Raw genomic sequence first — 16,744 nt, 5'->3', positions numbered from 1 at the left:
GAGAGGATTTGTTTTTGCCAGTAGTAATGAAGAAGTTATTCTACAGCATTCTATACTTTTCCTAATGAGTCTGAGTGTCATGCCTACTGAGGTAATAAAAAGAGTTTTTACAATTGTCACGGAATGCTCCGCTTGCTACTGGTCACGTGGTACCACCCACCGCCTGCAGTGGAAGTCACTTTGTATTGTTTGTAACCACGCCAACATGATGGCACACACCTGCAGCTGGTTTAATGGTATGTGTCTGTGTGTATTTAAACCCCCTGTTGGTGGGTGCATCGGTGTTGGTCATTGTTTGTGTTGCCAGTCATACGCGTATTCATGGTAAACGTATATGTTCGTGTTGCCGTCGTTAGTGTTCATGCGAGTGATACGTGTACTCATGTTAACCGTTTATGTTGTGTGAGTGCCGTCGTCGTATGCGTTATATGTCAATAAACCTCTATCAAAGTCAAACGAGTCTGTGCGTCCTGCTCCGTGCCCTACGGCACTCAGGCCGTCACAACAGTAAAAAGAGGCTTAAACATTGAATCATAAAGATGAATCATATTGATCAAGTAATCAAATATTGATCAAAGAGATTCTTTATCGTTAGAAATGATCTGGTTACCGAGTGAACAGACTTCTGCAAAGGATTCTGGGTAGGCTTCAGAGTAAGAAATATTATCTCTCTATCAGGCACAGGATGGTACAGAAAAACAAGCTTCTCCAAGATGATTTATTATTATTATTATTTATTTATTTATTTATTTTATTTTATTTTTTTTTTAAAGAGAAGTCTTCTCTTGGACTGTAGTGGTACCAGGCTCCAACTGGTGTGGGTATTGAATATCTATTTACATATATTGACTAAGGTATGGTTTAGATATAATGGTGGAGATTTTAAACATTATTATGTAAAAGAAGTTTGTGCAAATACAAAATCACTTTGGAAAACTATAAAAATTTGGGTTCTTTGTGTGATTGTTAGACTTTCTCCATAAGGTGCCTCAATAATGCTTGTTAACATTGACTTGCAATAAAGGACAACATATTCTCTTCAACATATTCTGAAGTCTGCATGTTTATTTTCTGTTTGTATGTTTAACTTTAAAACTAGTTAATTGGGGATTTAGAAACATTACCATACAAAGTAGGTCCTGTCTTTAAGATTTTGGGAGGAAAACAGAACTAAGGAGGAAAACAAGTTAGGTCTTTAGTCTAATTCTGCCTCTAACTACTGTGGTAATAGTTCTTAACATGTATTGATTACTTACTGCCCACTTTGTTCCTACCTAGCATAATATAATTTTTGATCCTGTCTCTACTAAACAATTTAGTAGACTTCTTACCCTGTAACATATATTTTTATTCTAGGGGACCGATTTGAACTCAAAGTTAGTCTTGGTAAAGCAAAATCCATAATGTTGGCATGGGGGGGTCCCAGCATTCCCAAATGACTGTTCCTTTTGTTCTATAAATTCTTAATCCATCCAAGGGGAGACAGAATCCACTTCCTTGGTTAGTAGCTCTGCATCCTGTCTCTTTTCATTTGCTTCCCATATTACCATCGTTGTGGGAGTCCAATCATGCCTTGTTGGATAGGCTTATTTGTTCCATCCATTGCAACCCCTCACTTATGGAAGGTAGGGCTTTGATGACAGCTTGCAACTCCTGGGGGTCCCACAGTTGTGGAACCACGGCCATCTCGCCATTGCCTACAGAGACCCTCACTAAAGGAAAGTTCGAAGCTGTACATTTTATTCTGGAATAAAGTTGGAATGTTTAACAGCATGCAATTGGGTGAGCAGTCTTCAGTTGTTTCCGTTCTCTTCATCTAGAGCTGCTTGAAGGTTGTGCTGGTTGTTCCTTCTCGTCAACCACAGCAGACAGCGCCGGCTGACACTTTCTGCGTTATGGCAAGAGCAGGGTGCCTGTGTCCAGGTTCCATTTCTTGTTGACAAACAGCTTTGCTGATTCTGCCCCCCTTGCCTGCTTCTCTGCTCATTGCTCTGCCTCCCTCTACTAGAAGACAAACAGTCTCCAATCTGCATCTTTCCCTGACCTATGTAATTCATCTTTAGCCCTACCAATGTATTAATGCTCATTGTACCATCCATTGTAAATAAACCCTTAGTAGGTCTTTTCTATTTTTTTATTTATTAACTGCCTTACATATTTTCTATTTATCTTTTTAGGCCCACTGCTCATGTTCCTCCTAGAGCAACCCCCACAACATAATTTACAACAACAAATCCATTATTCTGCCTGCTTATATACTTGAAATGCCTACCTAATGTTTTATTTAAACAAACACCAACAGGACAACTCCACCACACCATGACAGGGTGAGCACACAGCATGTAGAGAGGAGCCATGCTGCAAGCACACACGGCAGGAATTTCCCAGACCCATGAGTGGTCCCCCCTTATAGCATGCTTTAGTATCCCACTAATGAGTCCACACCTCAGAGTCGGAGAACCTGCTGACTGCACCAAAAATGTTGGATATATGATTCCCAAAATCTCAGATTCCCCATTTAGGAAGGTCATATACCGTGCTTCAGTGAGCAACGGTTATTTATTCCGAAATCTATACTGGGGAGCTGAACTGTGAGCACACAACTACAAGCAGCACTTCTCTGCTGCACACACAGTACATACTTCCTTTTATAACCACATACTGATGTCCTCACCTTTTGGTTACCCTTTTAACTCAGACAGGCAGACAGAGCCTGTCTGTTGATAGATACGCAGAATTACAATATCCGTACAAAGAAATCAGGGCATAACTGTTCTAGTGCCAATCACTCCAGTATCCTATCACTCTTTTATATCATTGGTGACATTATAATACATGAGCCATGTGGTAATATCATTTCTTGTTATGCAGCCAAGCAAGCAATAATGTGAACTCTGTATGAACCTGTTAACCTTGTGACTACATGAACATGTGAAACCAAAAGACTGTAGGCCTTACACAGAGACTGAGCTGGAAATCCTCTGCAGTCCACCTCTTTTGGCACAAACTGGAATCTCCAACCCTTTCTGTGGAATTCATCCACCAAGTCTGTGTACTTGGCTCACTTCCTTTCATTTGCTTCCTCCATCCTCCCCTCCCAGGATATGACCATTTGCTTTGATGTTTCGAAAACCAGCACAATCTCTGGTCTCAGGGAGGTCTCTGGGATGCTCTCTGAAAATCAGAGCTGCCTTCCTAGATTGACCCTCATCTGCCAGTCGTGTGCTTTTTCAAAATCCTTGCCCTCAGTTTAGTTATAATGAATTGATGAAAAGCTCCCTGATGCCAATGTCCCCACCAGAGCTTTCTGCTGCAGGCATTATTCTCTCTGCTCCACTGCATCCTGTGACTTCCATTTTCTCCCTGTTCTTACCTCAATGCTGGCCTGGCAGACCTTTGGGTCATATGACTCCCTATACTGCAACACCTCTTTTGCATGGATGACCATCAACCCCTCACTTAGGCTGATCATTGAGGCTTGAGGCTCTTCCCATACAGAGATGCTGCTTAGGTTGCGTGGCAGGCCCAGGTACCTAACCTTCCTCTCGAGGCCATCTACCACTGACAAAGGGAATTCTTAGACTAGTAGTCACAAAACCTGGGAAGGATTCCATAATGATAGATCCAGGCTTTGAATTCTTGTGGTTGCCCTGATTTGTTAAATGCTGCCAAGCATGCCTCCAACTCTTGGTCTATGGCCTTAGTGGACTAATGCTGTCAATGATCTTTCCAAGGCTTCTCCATGACTGATGGTATCTTACTATATCCCAGATGAAAATGGTCAAATTACATTCCTCTTTTTCAGCATCACGGACCTGAACTTAACTGGCATTAAGCTCATCTGTGCACATGTGATGAGTTTCTCTAAACCCTGAAGAACCTACATGCAGATTCAGAGTCTACAGCAGGCTGTCAAACTCCAGACTTTGTCAGGGGGCTTTTGCGTTCCACCTCAGCTAACTTTACCAGTATATTCATGACCAAGACAAAGAAGATCACTGAAATAGTATATCCACTGATGATGCCTCTTTCCAGCTGGTGAAGTGACTGATGCCGAGGTGGCTCTCAGATTTAAGATATGATAACAGTCTAGTGCATGGTCCCTGATCTTACTTGGGACATGGTGCCATTCCAGTGCTGAGCTTCCTTCTCATGGCTCTCTGATAGGTTCTGTCATGACTCCTGTATGTTCAAGGCATCCTGGGACATTCAGGATCCCACCTTTCTGAACATGTGTGTCATTGTATATATTCTTCAGAAAGTACTGAGTTAGGTGTTGGGCCATGGCACTAAAAAATATCTTCCCCCTCAGTGCTGAGCAATGAGTTCTGAACTGCTCAGTCTTGCTTGAGTTCTCCTTATGAATCCACACACCTTCCACACATCTCCACTGTTGGGCTACCTTCCCCCTTCTCCAGTTGGAGCAGAAGCCTGGGACACCATTTACACTTTGTAGGGTACTCTACTGGGTCCTGGGGCCGAACTGGTTCTCAGTGCCTTGATAACATCTGGTACATCTCCCCACCTGGGCTCCTTATTGTTAAAATCAGTGTTGGGCTGTGGCAGATTAATCAAGACTAGGACCTCTAGGACCTTGATGCATCACTTTAGGTATTATGGAGATGATAGTCTATGTCCTCTTTGGAGCAGGTGAGGTGGCCACTGTGTTATTAGCCTTCCAAACCCAAATGCAGCCCACCACTGAGGGCACACACTGCGTTCTCCACCCCTTTTCTGTGGTACTCGTCCACCATGTCTACATACTTGGCTTGCTTCCTTTTGTTGGCTTCATCCATCCTCTCTTCTTTGGCACCACAGATGGTGTCAGCAATAGCCTTCATAGGTAAGTGTAAATCATTTTCAGACATTGTCGATCAAGTAAGCACAATTTTAAGTGCAATGTAGCTTTCAGCTAACTATTAAAAATAAAGTAGAACATGCAAAGAATCAAATTAACATTTATGTATTATTATTTATTTTTGATGCTTAAACAGCCTTTCTGAAATGTTACACACTGAAAGGAGTATGGCAGCCTCTCACTCACAAACAAATGACCTGGATGAAAAGACAATTGCATAAATGTTACATCTAACCATTTTTTATTTTTCATCTTTGTTCCATATCTTTTTCATGCTTCAATCACTTTGCTTTGTTTTGGATGTCTTCCTTGAAGGATTAGCTTTAGATTGCACCATGTGTATTAAATAGATTCAGGTCAGTAATCTGAGTTGACTGTTCAAAATATGTAATTTCTTTTTGAAAGACACCTTATGTATTTACTCCTGTGTTTTGGATGATAGTTATATTGTCTGATCCTGCCTCTTTTGAGTTAAAATATCAGGACAGATGGTACAGATGATAATTTATAGGAGGCATTTTCAAGTGTAAGTTATGGATCGTTTGCTTGTTTTATCCTACTTATTTTCTTGTAACATTAACATTAACAAAGGCAACGTTGATTCGACTCATATTCAGAAGCGCATCTCATAACCATCATGGAATGCAGAGATTATAATTTCTCATTTTGATACACAACTACTGACTTATATTTCCCTATTTAAATATTCTCCGTGTATATATGTATGTTATGGGTAACAGAGTCAGGATTATATGTTACAAACATGTCTATATAGCCTACACAGTGTCAAGTTTCACTGTTATATACATGTCTAAATACTGTCTGAATACATGTCAATTCCCTCAGACACTTATCTGTATGCATACACAAGTGTATGTAGAACTATGGTGCATATAATACCTAAGTTGTGTTGTGAAGTGCATTTAAAAACTGTTATAGGCTATAAATGTGGGGAGTTAGTAACATGAACAGGGAATTAAAGCTGCTCCTACGGAAGGAATTTATGTAGCCTCAGTGTATCTTAAATGCTTGTTTCATTTTGTAATCATTTCTTATTCGGTTTTGTATTACATTTGATAGATTTACTCCTAAGGTTTATGCTAAGTACTCCTATCAGTTTTTTGAATGTCATTGTGGCCATTTACTGTGGCCCCAAAGACCTCGCTCCTCCCCCCTCCCCTTCTGCTTAAGCCTGACCTCACTGCTGTGTTGTTAGGCTAATTGTCTGATGCTAGACTAGCATGCTCATGATAAAGAGGTGGTCTCAATATGCACGACAAGCACAAATAAACAGCCTTTGTACAGCCTCCTGACTCTTCACTGGTGAATTTCTAACACCGCCAAGTATATATACCCATGCCAGATGCTCTGAATGTTCACAGTGGCCATATACTTATTGTGTCCTTAGACCCAAGGCTACCCACTCAGGAAGCACTGCCTCTTGGGTGTCCCTATTTAGGCAGGCTTTCATGGAAACAGGAAGTATACATATTAAAATACTCACTTATGCTTTAATCAAATTTCTAACTGTTTTGTAAATTTGTAAAGCATCAACTTATAAGCGCAACAGTGATACTACAATATATGGATATCGGATAACAATTTTCTTTCTGACTGGCCATAAAGGTATGCTTGTAGTTGTTATTTTACTGGAAGAATTTTAATTGATTGATAAATAAATGACACATTTAAGGTCTCAAGGTCATGAAGACAAAGATTCAGTCAATGCAGAGCTCTAATAGTCAGGGGTTTATCTTTAATAGTGTGAGAGGCAGGAGTGCGCAGTGCACCTCAAACACAACAGTCCACCCTTATCCACAACAAATTCCAAACAGCAGGCATAAGGTGCGCTCAAGGAGATCCAGGTACGGTGTCGGCAGGCAGAGAAGTGTAGGTACCAGAGGGCTAGACTGGAGGCGTAGTCTGAAAACAAAGCACAGGTCGAGACACAGGTAGGCAGGCAGGATAAACCCTTGGTATGGAGTTGGCAATACTTTGCAAAGGGGAAGGGAATATGTATGGCATATAAAGAGCTGAAGGAGAAAGGTGAGTGGAAGAAAGAGGAGGGAGGTACGGCAGGTTGGTGTTTAGGTGAATTTAAGTGTTGGTTAGAAGTGGTTGCATTTCCAGGTAGGGGTGTGTCAGTCTGCCCACTGGGAACATGAGCTCGGTTCATGACATCCAATATGAGAACAAAAACATGATGACAAAAATATTATGAGATTAGAAAGAATCAAGTGCATTCAGTAAGGTGAATTTCATTAGTGTGTATCCTAACAGGAGTAATTTGGTTATTTTATGTGTATAAAACAGAAAAAAAGTACAATAAATTGAATACATGAAAACATGCTGTTCACAATTCTAAATATAATAAAATTTAATTTATGCATTTTTTCAAAATCTTATATAAATATGTATTTTAGACAAAGCCTTTTACAAAATATATTTGATTACTGTTTCCCATTTGGTCTTTACTGAATAGTTTATTGAGATAAGTCTGTATTATGATTGGACTCTTAAGCCCCATGTTTAAAAGGACTGCACATTGGTGCCTAAACTACATAATCTGTAGACTAATTAAAAAGTCCCAATTCTAAATCCTAACTAAAATACTGAAATGTGCATCATTTGTAACTATAATTTGAGCTTCTCTGTACTAAAATATTAATGAGGAATTTAATGAAAACTTGATATCTATCATTTCAATTTATTGCATTTAGCTGATGCTTTTATCCATAATGACTTACAATTATGAGTACAACTTGAGCAGTTGAGGGTTAAGGATATATATATATATATATATATATATATATATATATATATATATATATATATATATACAATTTCTCTATATATGTGACTATTGGCCCCCCTCCTGGCGTCCCTATCTTATGATTTCTCTGTCGTCTCTTTGCTTTTCCTTCACTTCCTTGTTTCATTTTCTCCGCCCCTCGTCTGTTCCTCAGTTCTAGTCCGAGTTTTAGTTCTCCCTGTTATGTTCACCTGCGTCTGATTATCCTTGATTGTTTTGGTTATTTTAGCCCTGGCTGTTGTTTTTCTAGTTTGCTGGTTATTTAGGTAAGTCAGGTTCGTCTGTTGAGTCTCGCTTATGGTCAATGCCCTTGCCCTTTTCGGTTGCTCAGTGTGTGCGCGCTTATTTACCCTCGGTATTTCCCCTTTGCCTCTCTTCGTTTTGCCCTTCATGTTTGATCTCACTCATTATTAAACGCCTCCTGCAGCTGCGTTCTGCCTCTTGCCTCATTCCTACTGGAAACGTGACAGAATAACCAGCCACAGCGAGAACTGGGAGGACCTCTCCAAGTCATGTCGTGTTCCGTCCACGTCAGCCCAGCCACCCCCAGGCAATGGTTTACTCCCGAAATGGGACATGGGTGACATCTGGGCCCTGCTCTCTACGCTTACAGAAGGGGAAACCTTTGGCTCTACCCTCGCTTATGGCAACACCCAGTGAGTGTAATGGTGGAGGGTAAGTCCCCATAGTTGCTCCTCGAGACTCCCCTGTGTCCCCAATAGCTGCTACAGGTGTGCCTCCAAAGACGTCTAGGACTCCAGCCACACCTTGCAGCGAGCCAATGACACCCTTAAGACTTTTCCATCAGCCTCCCGGACCCCTACAATTCCTATATCCTCATCATATACTCTTCCTGTACCTCCTCTGCCCCTTGAGGCTGCTTCTAACGCTTCCTCAGTTACTGTTTTGCCTGTTCCTGTTCCTGGTTTCGGCTGTGTTCCGGTCCATACGTCCGTGCCTGTTTGTTACCCTGGTGAAACCTGTTACCCTGCCTTGTGGCATTTGTTCCCTTGCCCGTGCCAATTGTGTATTTTGTTCCTGTGTCTGTTGTGCTGAATATACTTACCTCTGTCCTTCCTTCTGTCCCTGTTCCCACTACCAGCGTGTCTCCTCTCCTGACTCCTCTTCCCGCTGTATTGCCAGTCCGACTCCCTTTCCCGTCCTACTTCCATCCCTCAATCTGCCCTGACTCCTGCACCTGTCCAGGGTTTGGTCTTGTATCTTGTATATGCCCCTGGTCCTGCCATGGTCCCTGTCTGTAGTCCTGCGCCTACCCCAGCTTCCGCTTTTTTGTTTGTTCCGCATGTCTCTTCCTGCCCCCCCCCCCCCCCCCCCCCCCTGTCTCCGGTCCTGTCTATTGGCCCTGTCTCTGCCTCGTATAGCCCTTTTTGTATTTCCTGTTCTCCTGCCTCTTTTTCTGGGTCTTGTCCCTGCTCCATGTCTTACCCGTTCCACTTGTCTGTGTCTCGTCTGTGGTTTGTTTGTTTTTTTTTTGCACGCCCTGTTCTTGTATGCTTCAGTGGGGGGTTGCCTCATTCCTACTGGAAACGTAATATATTAAATGCAAGTTTTCATTAAATTCCTCATTAAATAGAACATACTATAAATATTCCTACTTCTACAGTAATGATTCACTGTTTTCTTTCTTCATGTAATTTTTCACACTAAGCTGTGAGAGACCTTCCTGTTTTAGCTAGTGCCACCAGCATAGTTTGGGACAATGATGCTGGTCCATTTATAAATGACAGGAACAAAAAGCAGAGCAGAACCTAGCACAGACACCAAGAGGAAGGTCCACAGGAACATGCGGTCAAGCACTTGAGCCACAAACTTCCAGTCCTGAACAACCTGAGGACAGAAAAAGACGGTCACCCCTTGTTGCTGACACCCCCCATTAATTTTAGATGATGAAAGCATACATAACTAGTTGGAGATATACTGCCCTTCCAAAGAGAGGCAAAGCCAGTGAGTGCCACTCTTACCTCTCTGACTTCATTCTCCTTGACAACATGGAGAGTGATGTAACGAATGGAGTCCAGTGCCGCTTGCAGGTTGTGTCTTGAGCTGTGAAGAGACGTGGTCTCTCGAGTCAAACCCTTCCCACAGCTGAACCCCACAGGACCTCTGCTCTGCCCCGCTCTCTGGCTCCCTCCGGTGGTGGCATAGCGATCGACATGGCTGCGCATACACAGTAGCTTCGGCAGCCTGTGCAGGAAGATGCGACGGACCCAGGGCGCCATCCCGTGGTGCGTGGACGACGAGCGGTGGTGAATATTGATGGCAAAGACTGTGATGACGATTGAGAGTGTGACGAAGATCATGGTGAAGACCAAATACTCCCCAATGAGTGGGATCACCTATGCAGGATTAAACTGTGACTTAGAATCCAATAAATATAGGACAAAAAAAAAAGTTTGTTTATATTAACTACAATAAATAATTTTGCATAATAATTACCTTATAATCTGGGATACAAAAAATATGTGGTCAGGACTGTCAAATAAGTTTAAAAAAAAAACAGCTTTAAGATGGCAAAAGCTTTAATCACTTAGATATAAAGTGTATGCTCACGTTAGGCCTACCTTGGAGGAGGAGGGGATGATCTCCTCAATCACCAAGAGAAATACAGTGAGTGAGACGAGAACAGAGGTACACAGTGAGATTTTCTCTCCACAGTTCGAGGGCAGGTAGAAGACCAGCACGGTTAAGAAGGACAGGCCGATGCAGGGAACGATAAGGAAGAGGGTGTAAAAGAGAGGGAGACGTTGGATGATGAAGGAGTAAGTTATGAAGGGATAGGAGCAGGTGCCGTCCATCCTTAAGCCCCGGCTGCCCGTAGCTGTTATAATCTCCCACTCGCCATTGTCAAAGTAGTCGCGCTTATCCACATGGATGTCCTCCAAGAGAATGTCCACCTGGCAGGAGCGATTTAGTATGGTCATCAGAAGCATTTGTACATACATCTTATTAGTATAACTCTCCATAAGGTTTGTGCGTAGAGAAAATTGATGACATGCTACACTAGCAGCTATTAAGACACAAAAGTTGCTTAGATTTGCACCCTTTCAGATTGTGTTTTAGTGTAATCGAAAATAAACCTGTGTGCCATCATAGGTCCAGGAGCCAAATTTCATAGAGCAGTTCTGAAGATCAAAGGGGAAGAAGGTAACATCTATAGTGCAGGTGGATTTGTAGTTCGCGGGAGGTGTCCAGGAGATAGTGCCATCGTACTTCACCACAGCTTTAGTGACAGTGGCCTCAAAATGCCCATCTGCACTATTGTATGATATAAATAATATTTTATTTTTATAATGAATATTTAATTATATTGAACCATTTAATTATATTAAATGAATAATTAATGTATTCATTAAAAACATTTGAAATTCCCTATGTACAATGAATGCCTTTTGAGTTTGGTAAAACAGCAGTAATTGGGGATCTGTTCCTTTTCTTGTCTTGTTCAGTAGTTTCAATTCCCAATCTAACAATATAGTATAAATGGCAGTGCATACTTGTCATAAAGCACAATGTCTGGGATCCAGATAGAGTCAGATGGCACTCTGATAGATGTGATGCCCAAGTAGTGTTGTGGATTCCATCGCAGCTTCATATCAACCCATTCCTGAACACACATACAAAATACTGAAAACCAAAACCTAGAAATGCAAGTTCCTTGGCGCTAGAAGATTTCCTTTATAGCTTGTCTGTTGCTGCAGTCTTCTGAGACTCAGGACTTGTGATTTATTCTGAATACTGCCTAGTTTACTATTTCTGTGTTCACTGAGTTCACCCATGCACCACTGGAACACTGGCAGGGAAAAGAGACATGTTTCAAATGCTGTCTTTACTGTCTTATGGATCAAAGTTCATTCCCTCTCTTTGTGTCCTTCCAAGCCCTGTTAATGAACCCACTGACCCTCTGACCCTTATGGAAGCAGTGGTGAGGCAGTTACAATCCCCGCTGGCAAATCAAGCTGTCAGAGGCAGGGCAGATTCACATAGACTGATGGTAGTGGTCGGAAGACGAGGGGGGTGAGAAAGCAGTGGGAGAGATTAAAATGGTGTCACTGGTGTCAATGCCATTAAGACACTTTGTGTGCACAAGAGACATCTAAACCAATTCTCCAAAAAAGACAAATATTACATAAGATGCATTACCTGCTTCATCCACACATTGGTGGTCATCAGTTGGTTCTTCTCATCCTTATATGTCATGGTCATAAAAGTGATTAAATCTTATGTGAGAACATTTAAAGCACACCAAAGATTAAATGGAATTTTATCCACAGTTATATTACTAGGTCTTTTGCAGACAATGTCTTTTATCCCAGAAAATGGGCAAGTAAATAAAAAAAAAAAAAAAAAAAAAAAAAAAAATATATATATATATATATATATATATATATATATATATATATATATATATATATATATATATATATATATATATATATATATGAATGTAGTGAATATATTTAAATGAATATAACTGAATTACCACATCCACCAGCTGAGATATGGCCAGTCCAAATTTGACCCGTATTGTTGCATTGAGATCTTCCACTGGTCTCACCCACTTCTGGTAGTTAAAGAACAAATGCTTGAACAGCTTGTCTTCAGTTTTGGCATATGAAGATAGTTTGGGGGGAGCTAAGGCACAGCAAAAGCACAATGTAAACCTCTGTCCTTACCCATCATGATCAACCACCACAAAGTCAATCTTGCTCCCAGTGCCACTGGTTCAACGATTTATGAATCCACACAATAAATATAGTCCAGCAAGCTATGTTCAACTAAGTGCATTACTGAAACAACATATTCAATTACAAATGTAGATGCATGATATTAAGAAGCACAGATTTGGTTTCCAAAGTTTCTATTCTTTCATAATCAGTGGTATGATTCTTTATAACTAAGCTGCAATATTCACAATGAACTTTTATTTTTACATATTGTAATCTTGGACCATTGTTAATCTATATACAATCAAGTTGATATCAGAACTGTAAAGGTAGATCAACCCGAACATGTCAGTTCATATGAACAAATCCTTTTATAGTACGGAATTCAGGTTAGCCTCAGTAATGGCTGAGTTTTCACAGAGAATAACATGTTACAGATTAAAGGTCAGTTATAGATCTTAGACCAAGATGTAATTGCATTTACTGAAAACAATCACTTTATTGCATGACACATTAAAACCTTTTCATATGACAGTATCATGTATGGTTTGTGTTCAGTTGAAATGGTTGTAATAGTTCACTACATACTTAACTACACCTGTAAGAGATCATGTCTAGGTTCTAGAATTCTCCAGATGACTAAGAGCACACATTGATCATCTGTGTTCTTGACAATGTAGAGGCTGAAATGAAAGGGGTGTCTACTCTTCTTCTTTTCACACATTGCTACTGACAGTAGAGTGCATTCGAGGAGTATTAACCTAATAAAGACATGGCTAAACTTTCATTTGCTGTTTGCTATCTTTGCAGACAGTATTACAAAACCTGACACTGATATTTTCGATTGGTTTTGAGAATGTTTTTCATTAGACTTATGGAACATACACTAAGTGAACATTTTAATTATTACACCTGGCCCATAGATACTCCTGCTAAGCTGTAATACATTACTCCCAGCACTGCTTATACCATAAAGTCTGTTGACTGACTGTTCCAGAGCCTTGTACCTTGTGTACAATGTAACAACCTTTGTTGGCATCTTTCATAAGTGACCTTTCTGAACAAAGGGCAGTTTCTATCCCTTTCCAAGCATATATTTACCTTTACAACAGTTGCTCTTGTCCAGAACAAATAGCAAAAAACAAAACAAAACAAAAAAATACAGAATTATTCATGCTTTGGGGAAATACAAAAACATACAAACAACCTCTTCACCAAAAAAATATAAATTTTAAATCCTGGAACAGGCCACTGAACACATGTCACAAATGTGCAGAGGTTATTAAATGTGAATGAACTTCTAGAGCTATAGAGCAGGTGTAACTATTAAACAACTCAGCAAAGATTAAACAGCTTGGTATGTTCTGTTCTTTGAATATACCTTAGATGTAGGATAATGGGGCCATACATTTCTGTATTATGTGACTGGCCAATTTTGCAGTCAAACCTCCACTGTGTCTATGCCACCATAGATCAGTAACTATGCCTCTAGGACTTCTCAGTCGATATGTGACTGATTAGCAAATCTATCTTTTCTCCAGTGTCTGTCACAGCTGAACATAACACTGCAGAACAAGAGTTTCTCAAGACCTTAATAGTTTGCCTTGAAGATATCACAAATTGGTAAATCATTAAATAGCTATAACTCATCACATCAGTAAAGAGTTAAATGTAAATTTCTATGACCGTTCATATTAAAACTGTACCAGATGTCAATGATATTAATCATGTTCACAACATCAGTTGTCTATGGCAGGGGGCTTCAAGTCTGGTCCTGGAAATCTGGAGTCCTGCAAAGTTTAGTGATTGATCTGCTCAGACACACCTACTAAACCTAGCAATTGATTGATGAGTTGATTCGGGTGCATTTATGTATGCAATTACCAAAACACACTGGTCTCTTGGAACAGGGTTTGACACAATGCTATATTAAGTAATATTAGTTAAACACACCTGATTCAATGATCATTCAAGGTTTAGTAGGTGTGTCTGAGCAGAGCAATCACTACGTTTTACAGGACTCCGCCCCTCCGAGACCACACATGGGACACCCCCCCCCCCACCTCCGATCTACAGCCTATCTGATGACATAAATCTGCTTAACTACCAAACAAATACACAGTAGTAATGAAATGTCAGTAAGTTTCTAGCCTGTTTTTACTGGTCCAGCTCTGTGAACAGGAACATTTTGCTCAGGTTTCTTACTGACATACTGACTTCCATGACTGTGTGTTTGAATTTCAAACAGGTCTATAACCAACAATACTTCTGTCAGTATTGTGGGTAGCCTTAAGATATGAGTCAGGGAATTTACCAGAACAAAAAGAAATAAACACTGAAGGACATATGGTAAAGTAAACATATTAAATGACTAAAATATCTGCATCCTGTTAGAAGCTCAATTGTAATATAGACAAAAATCATAAATACACAATTGCTCGCTTTGTGTAAAATTAATCTGCTCACTGTGTACTACCAAAACATGGGTCAATAGCCATAGAAATTGACAAATGACATGACATTTCTTCATAAGACCCACTCTACTGACACTCATGCATTAATGTAACCTTGAGGTTGGGAGATTTTCTAACCAACAGCATGGGCCATGCTATGCAACTCGTCTGACAATTAAAATATTCCTCTCATTATATGGTGTATGTTGCTGTGCTAGTGTTTATATGTGTTTGCATATTATGCTCATTAGATTCTAAGTATTATTCAAGTATTATGAACAGTATTAACAACCTTACTGTTTTCAAATTCATGGAAAGCTTAGTTTAAACTAATCAAAATTGCTCTGAATCAAATGTAAAAATTGTTTCCTGCATTTCATAATTTAATTCTGAATTTCATAATACCCTATTTAGTTTCTTTTGAACACTCAAAAGAGTTCCTGCTGTAGAACAATGACTTGGGAATCCATCCATTCTCCTGACATCAAACTGGTCTGCAGCTTTGCGAATGAGGAGAATGAGAGATGAAGATGAACGTGTGGAGGCAAGGTTGCAGAAACTCACCTACTGTGGAGCACAGGAGACAGCAGCAGGCTAGAAGAATCAGTCCGGAGCGTGTGCTGTGAGCTGGCGGCATGATGCCGCTAGTAGCATCAAGGCAGCAGAGGAGATCTTTAAAGTACCATGACCACTTCTGAGCTGAGCAGACTGCATACAGACAGTGTGTAGCATAACATGTGTAAATGCTGCCAGCTTCCTGTGTACTAGCAAAAACACAAAGCCCCACTGGACACATTTGATTGTGTACATTTAACACATGCATGCAAAATACCCCAAAACATATTTATGCACAAAAACATGCATGGAAAACTATAGAATAAGATACATTTCTGCATGAGTGTTACGCTTACTGCCACAATAGTCCAAGCATGAACAGGTCCTGCACTCATACTCAGCATGCGTGCTCCAAATAAACACATGCAGGCGGACATTCAGTGTCTCCTCTCACCCCCACCCCTCCCCCGACCCCTCAGCCTCTAACCTAACTGTGCAGAGAAAGAGGATAGGTCTTCAGTGTTCTGCTCTTCTGTTTAGTAGCTCAATGCCCATGCCACCAAGCCTGTTTTCCAGTGCACTGCAGTTGGACTCACACACAACATATCTTCTCCACCTCTCTCCCCTCCCAGTTTGCAAAAGAAGCCCAGCCCCCTTTCTTCTGCTCCCCCTTCCACACGCACACACACACAAACACACACACAGGAAGATAATTATGTGATGGGGACGGAGGTTCCAGTGGGATACAGAATGTTTGTGCTATGCAATTAAGAGAGATGTTTACAAACATAATCAACCTCTCAATACAATAAGCTGATGTCCCAAAGAGCTTTAAAACCTCCACAACTAACCCGTTCTCCAAAAAACATGCTGCAAAATGACTATTGACCAGTTGCGCTAATACCAGCAGTTAGTAAATGCATAAAGAAGCTGGTGTTTTTCCATATCAGAGCCGTCGTCCCTTCAAATTTAGACCAACACCAGTTTGCCTACCAATCAAACCAATCCATGGCACTTCACCTGACATGGTCACACCTGGAACAACCAAACATGTATTTGTGGATTTCAGTTGTGACTTTAACACCATATTCTTTCATAAACTGTTTAGAAAATGGGAAGTTTAGTTCTGAGCAGCTCCAACTGCTCCTGGGTCAGGGACTCCCTGTTTTACAGGATCGGAAACCACACCTGCTCCATTCTGACTGGGACCCTGCAGGGCTGCGTGATGAGCCCCATGCTCTTTATTCTGTTCATGCACTACTGTGCCCCCCCCCCCCCCCATCCACCCCTCCAATGCCATAATGAAAGTCTCAGATAACACCACAATAGTTGGCACAATTAATTCAGATGGCAATGAGAGTGCCTATAGGAATGAGGTGGA

General features: G+C 40.8%; 1 protein-coding gene across 1 annotated transcript; it reads right to left on the bottom strand.

The window, feature by feature from the left end:
* Positions 1–6,594: 6,594 nt before the first annotated feature.
* On the bottom strand, positions 6,595–15,917 carry chrna5 (cholinergic receptor, nicotinic, alpha 5). Its single transcript, XM_027007988.2, has 10 exons — positions 15,851–15,917; positions 15,373–15,516; positions 12,172–12,323; positions 11,832–11,876; positions 11,186–11,295; positions 10,769–10,946; positions 10,253–10,585; positions 9,653–10,027; positions 9,440–9,518; positions 6,595–6,781 (listed from the first exon to the last, which is right to left on the bottom strand). Exons 2-10 carry the CDS (start codon positions 15,443–15,445, stop codon positions 6,615–6,617), a joined length of 1,512 nt encoding a protein of 503 aa, XP_026863789.2. The 5' UTR covers positions 15,446–15,516; positions 15,851–15,917; the 3' UTR covers positions 6,595–6,614.
* Positions 15,918–16,744: the final 827 nt, after the last annotated feature.

Source organism: Electrophorus electricus, chromosome 4, assembly GCF_013358815.1.
Source record: "Electrophorus electricus isolate fEleEle1 chromosome 4, fEleEle1.pri, whole genome shotgun sequence".
Classification (NCBI taxonomy): Eukaryota; Metazoa; Chordata; class Actinopteri; order Gymnotiformes; family Gymnotidae; genus Electrophorus; species Electrophorus electricus.
Note: the sequence above shows the minus strand (reverse complement) of the source record. Positions and strands in the feature narration are given on the sequence as shown.

Coding starts and splice junctions, on each gene's coding strand:
- chrna5 (XM_027007988.2), bottom strand. CDS start 15,445: ATGCCGCCAGCTCACAGCACACGCTCCGGACTGATTCTTCTAGCCTGC. Junction 10,947..11,185: donor GACATTGTGCTTTATGACAA/GTATGCACTGCC, acceptor ATCATACAATAG/TGCAGATGGGCATTTTGAGG. Junction 9,519..9,652: donor AGGAGAATGAAGTCAGAGAG/GTAAGAGTGGCA, acceptor TTCTGTCCTCAG/GTTGTTCAGGACTGGAAGTT.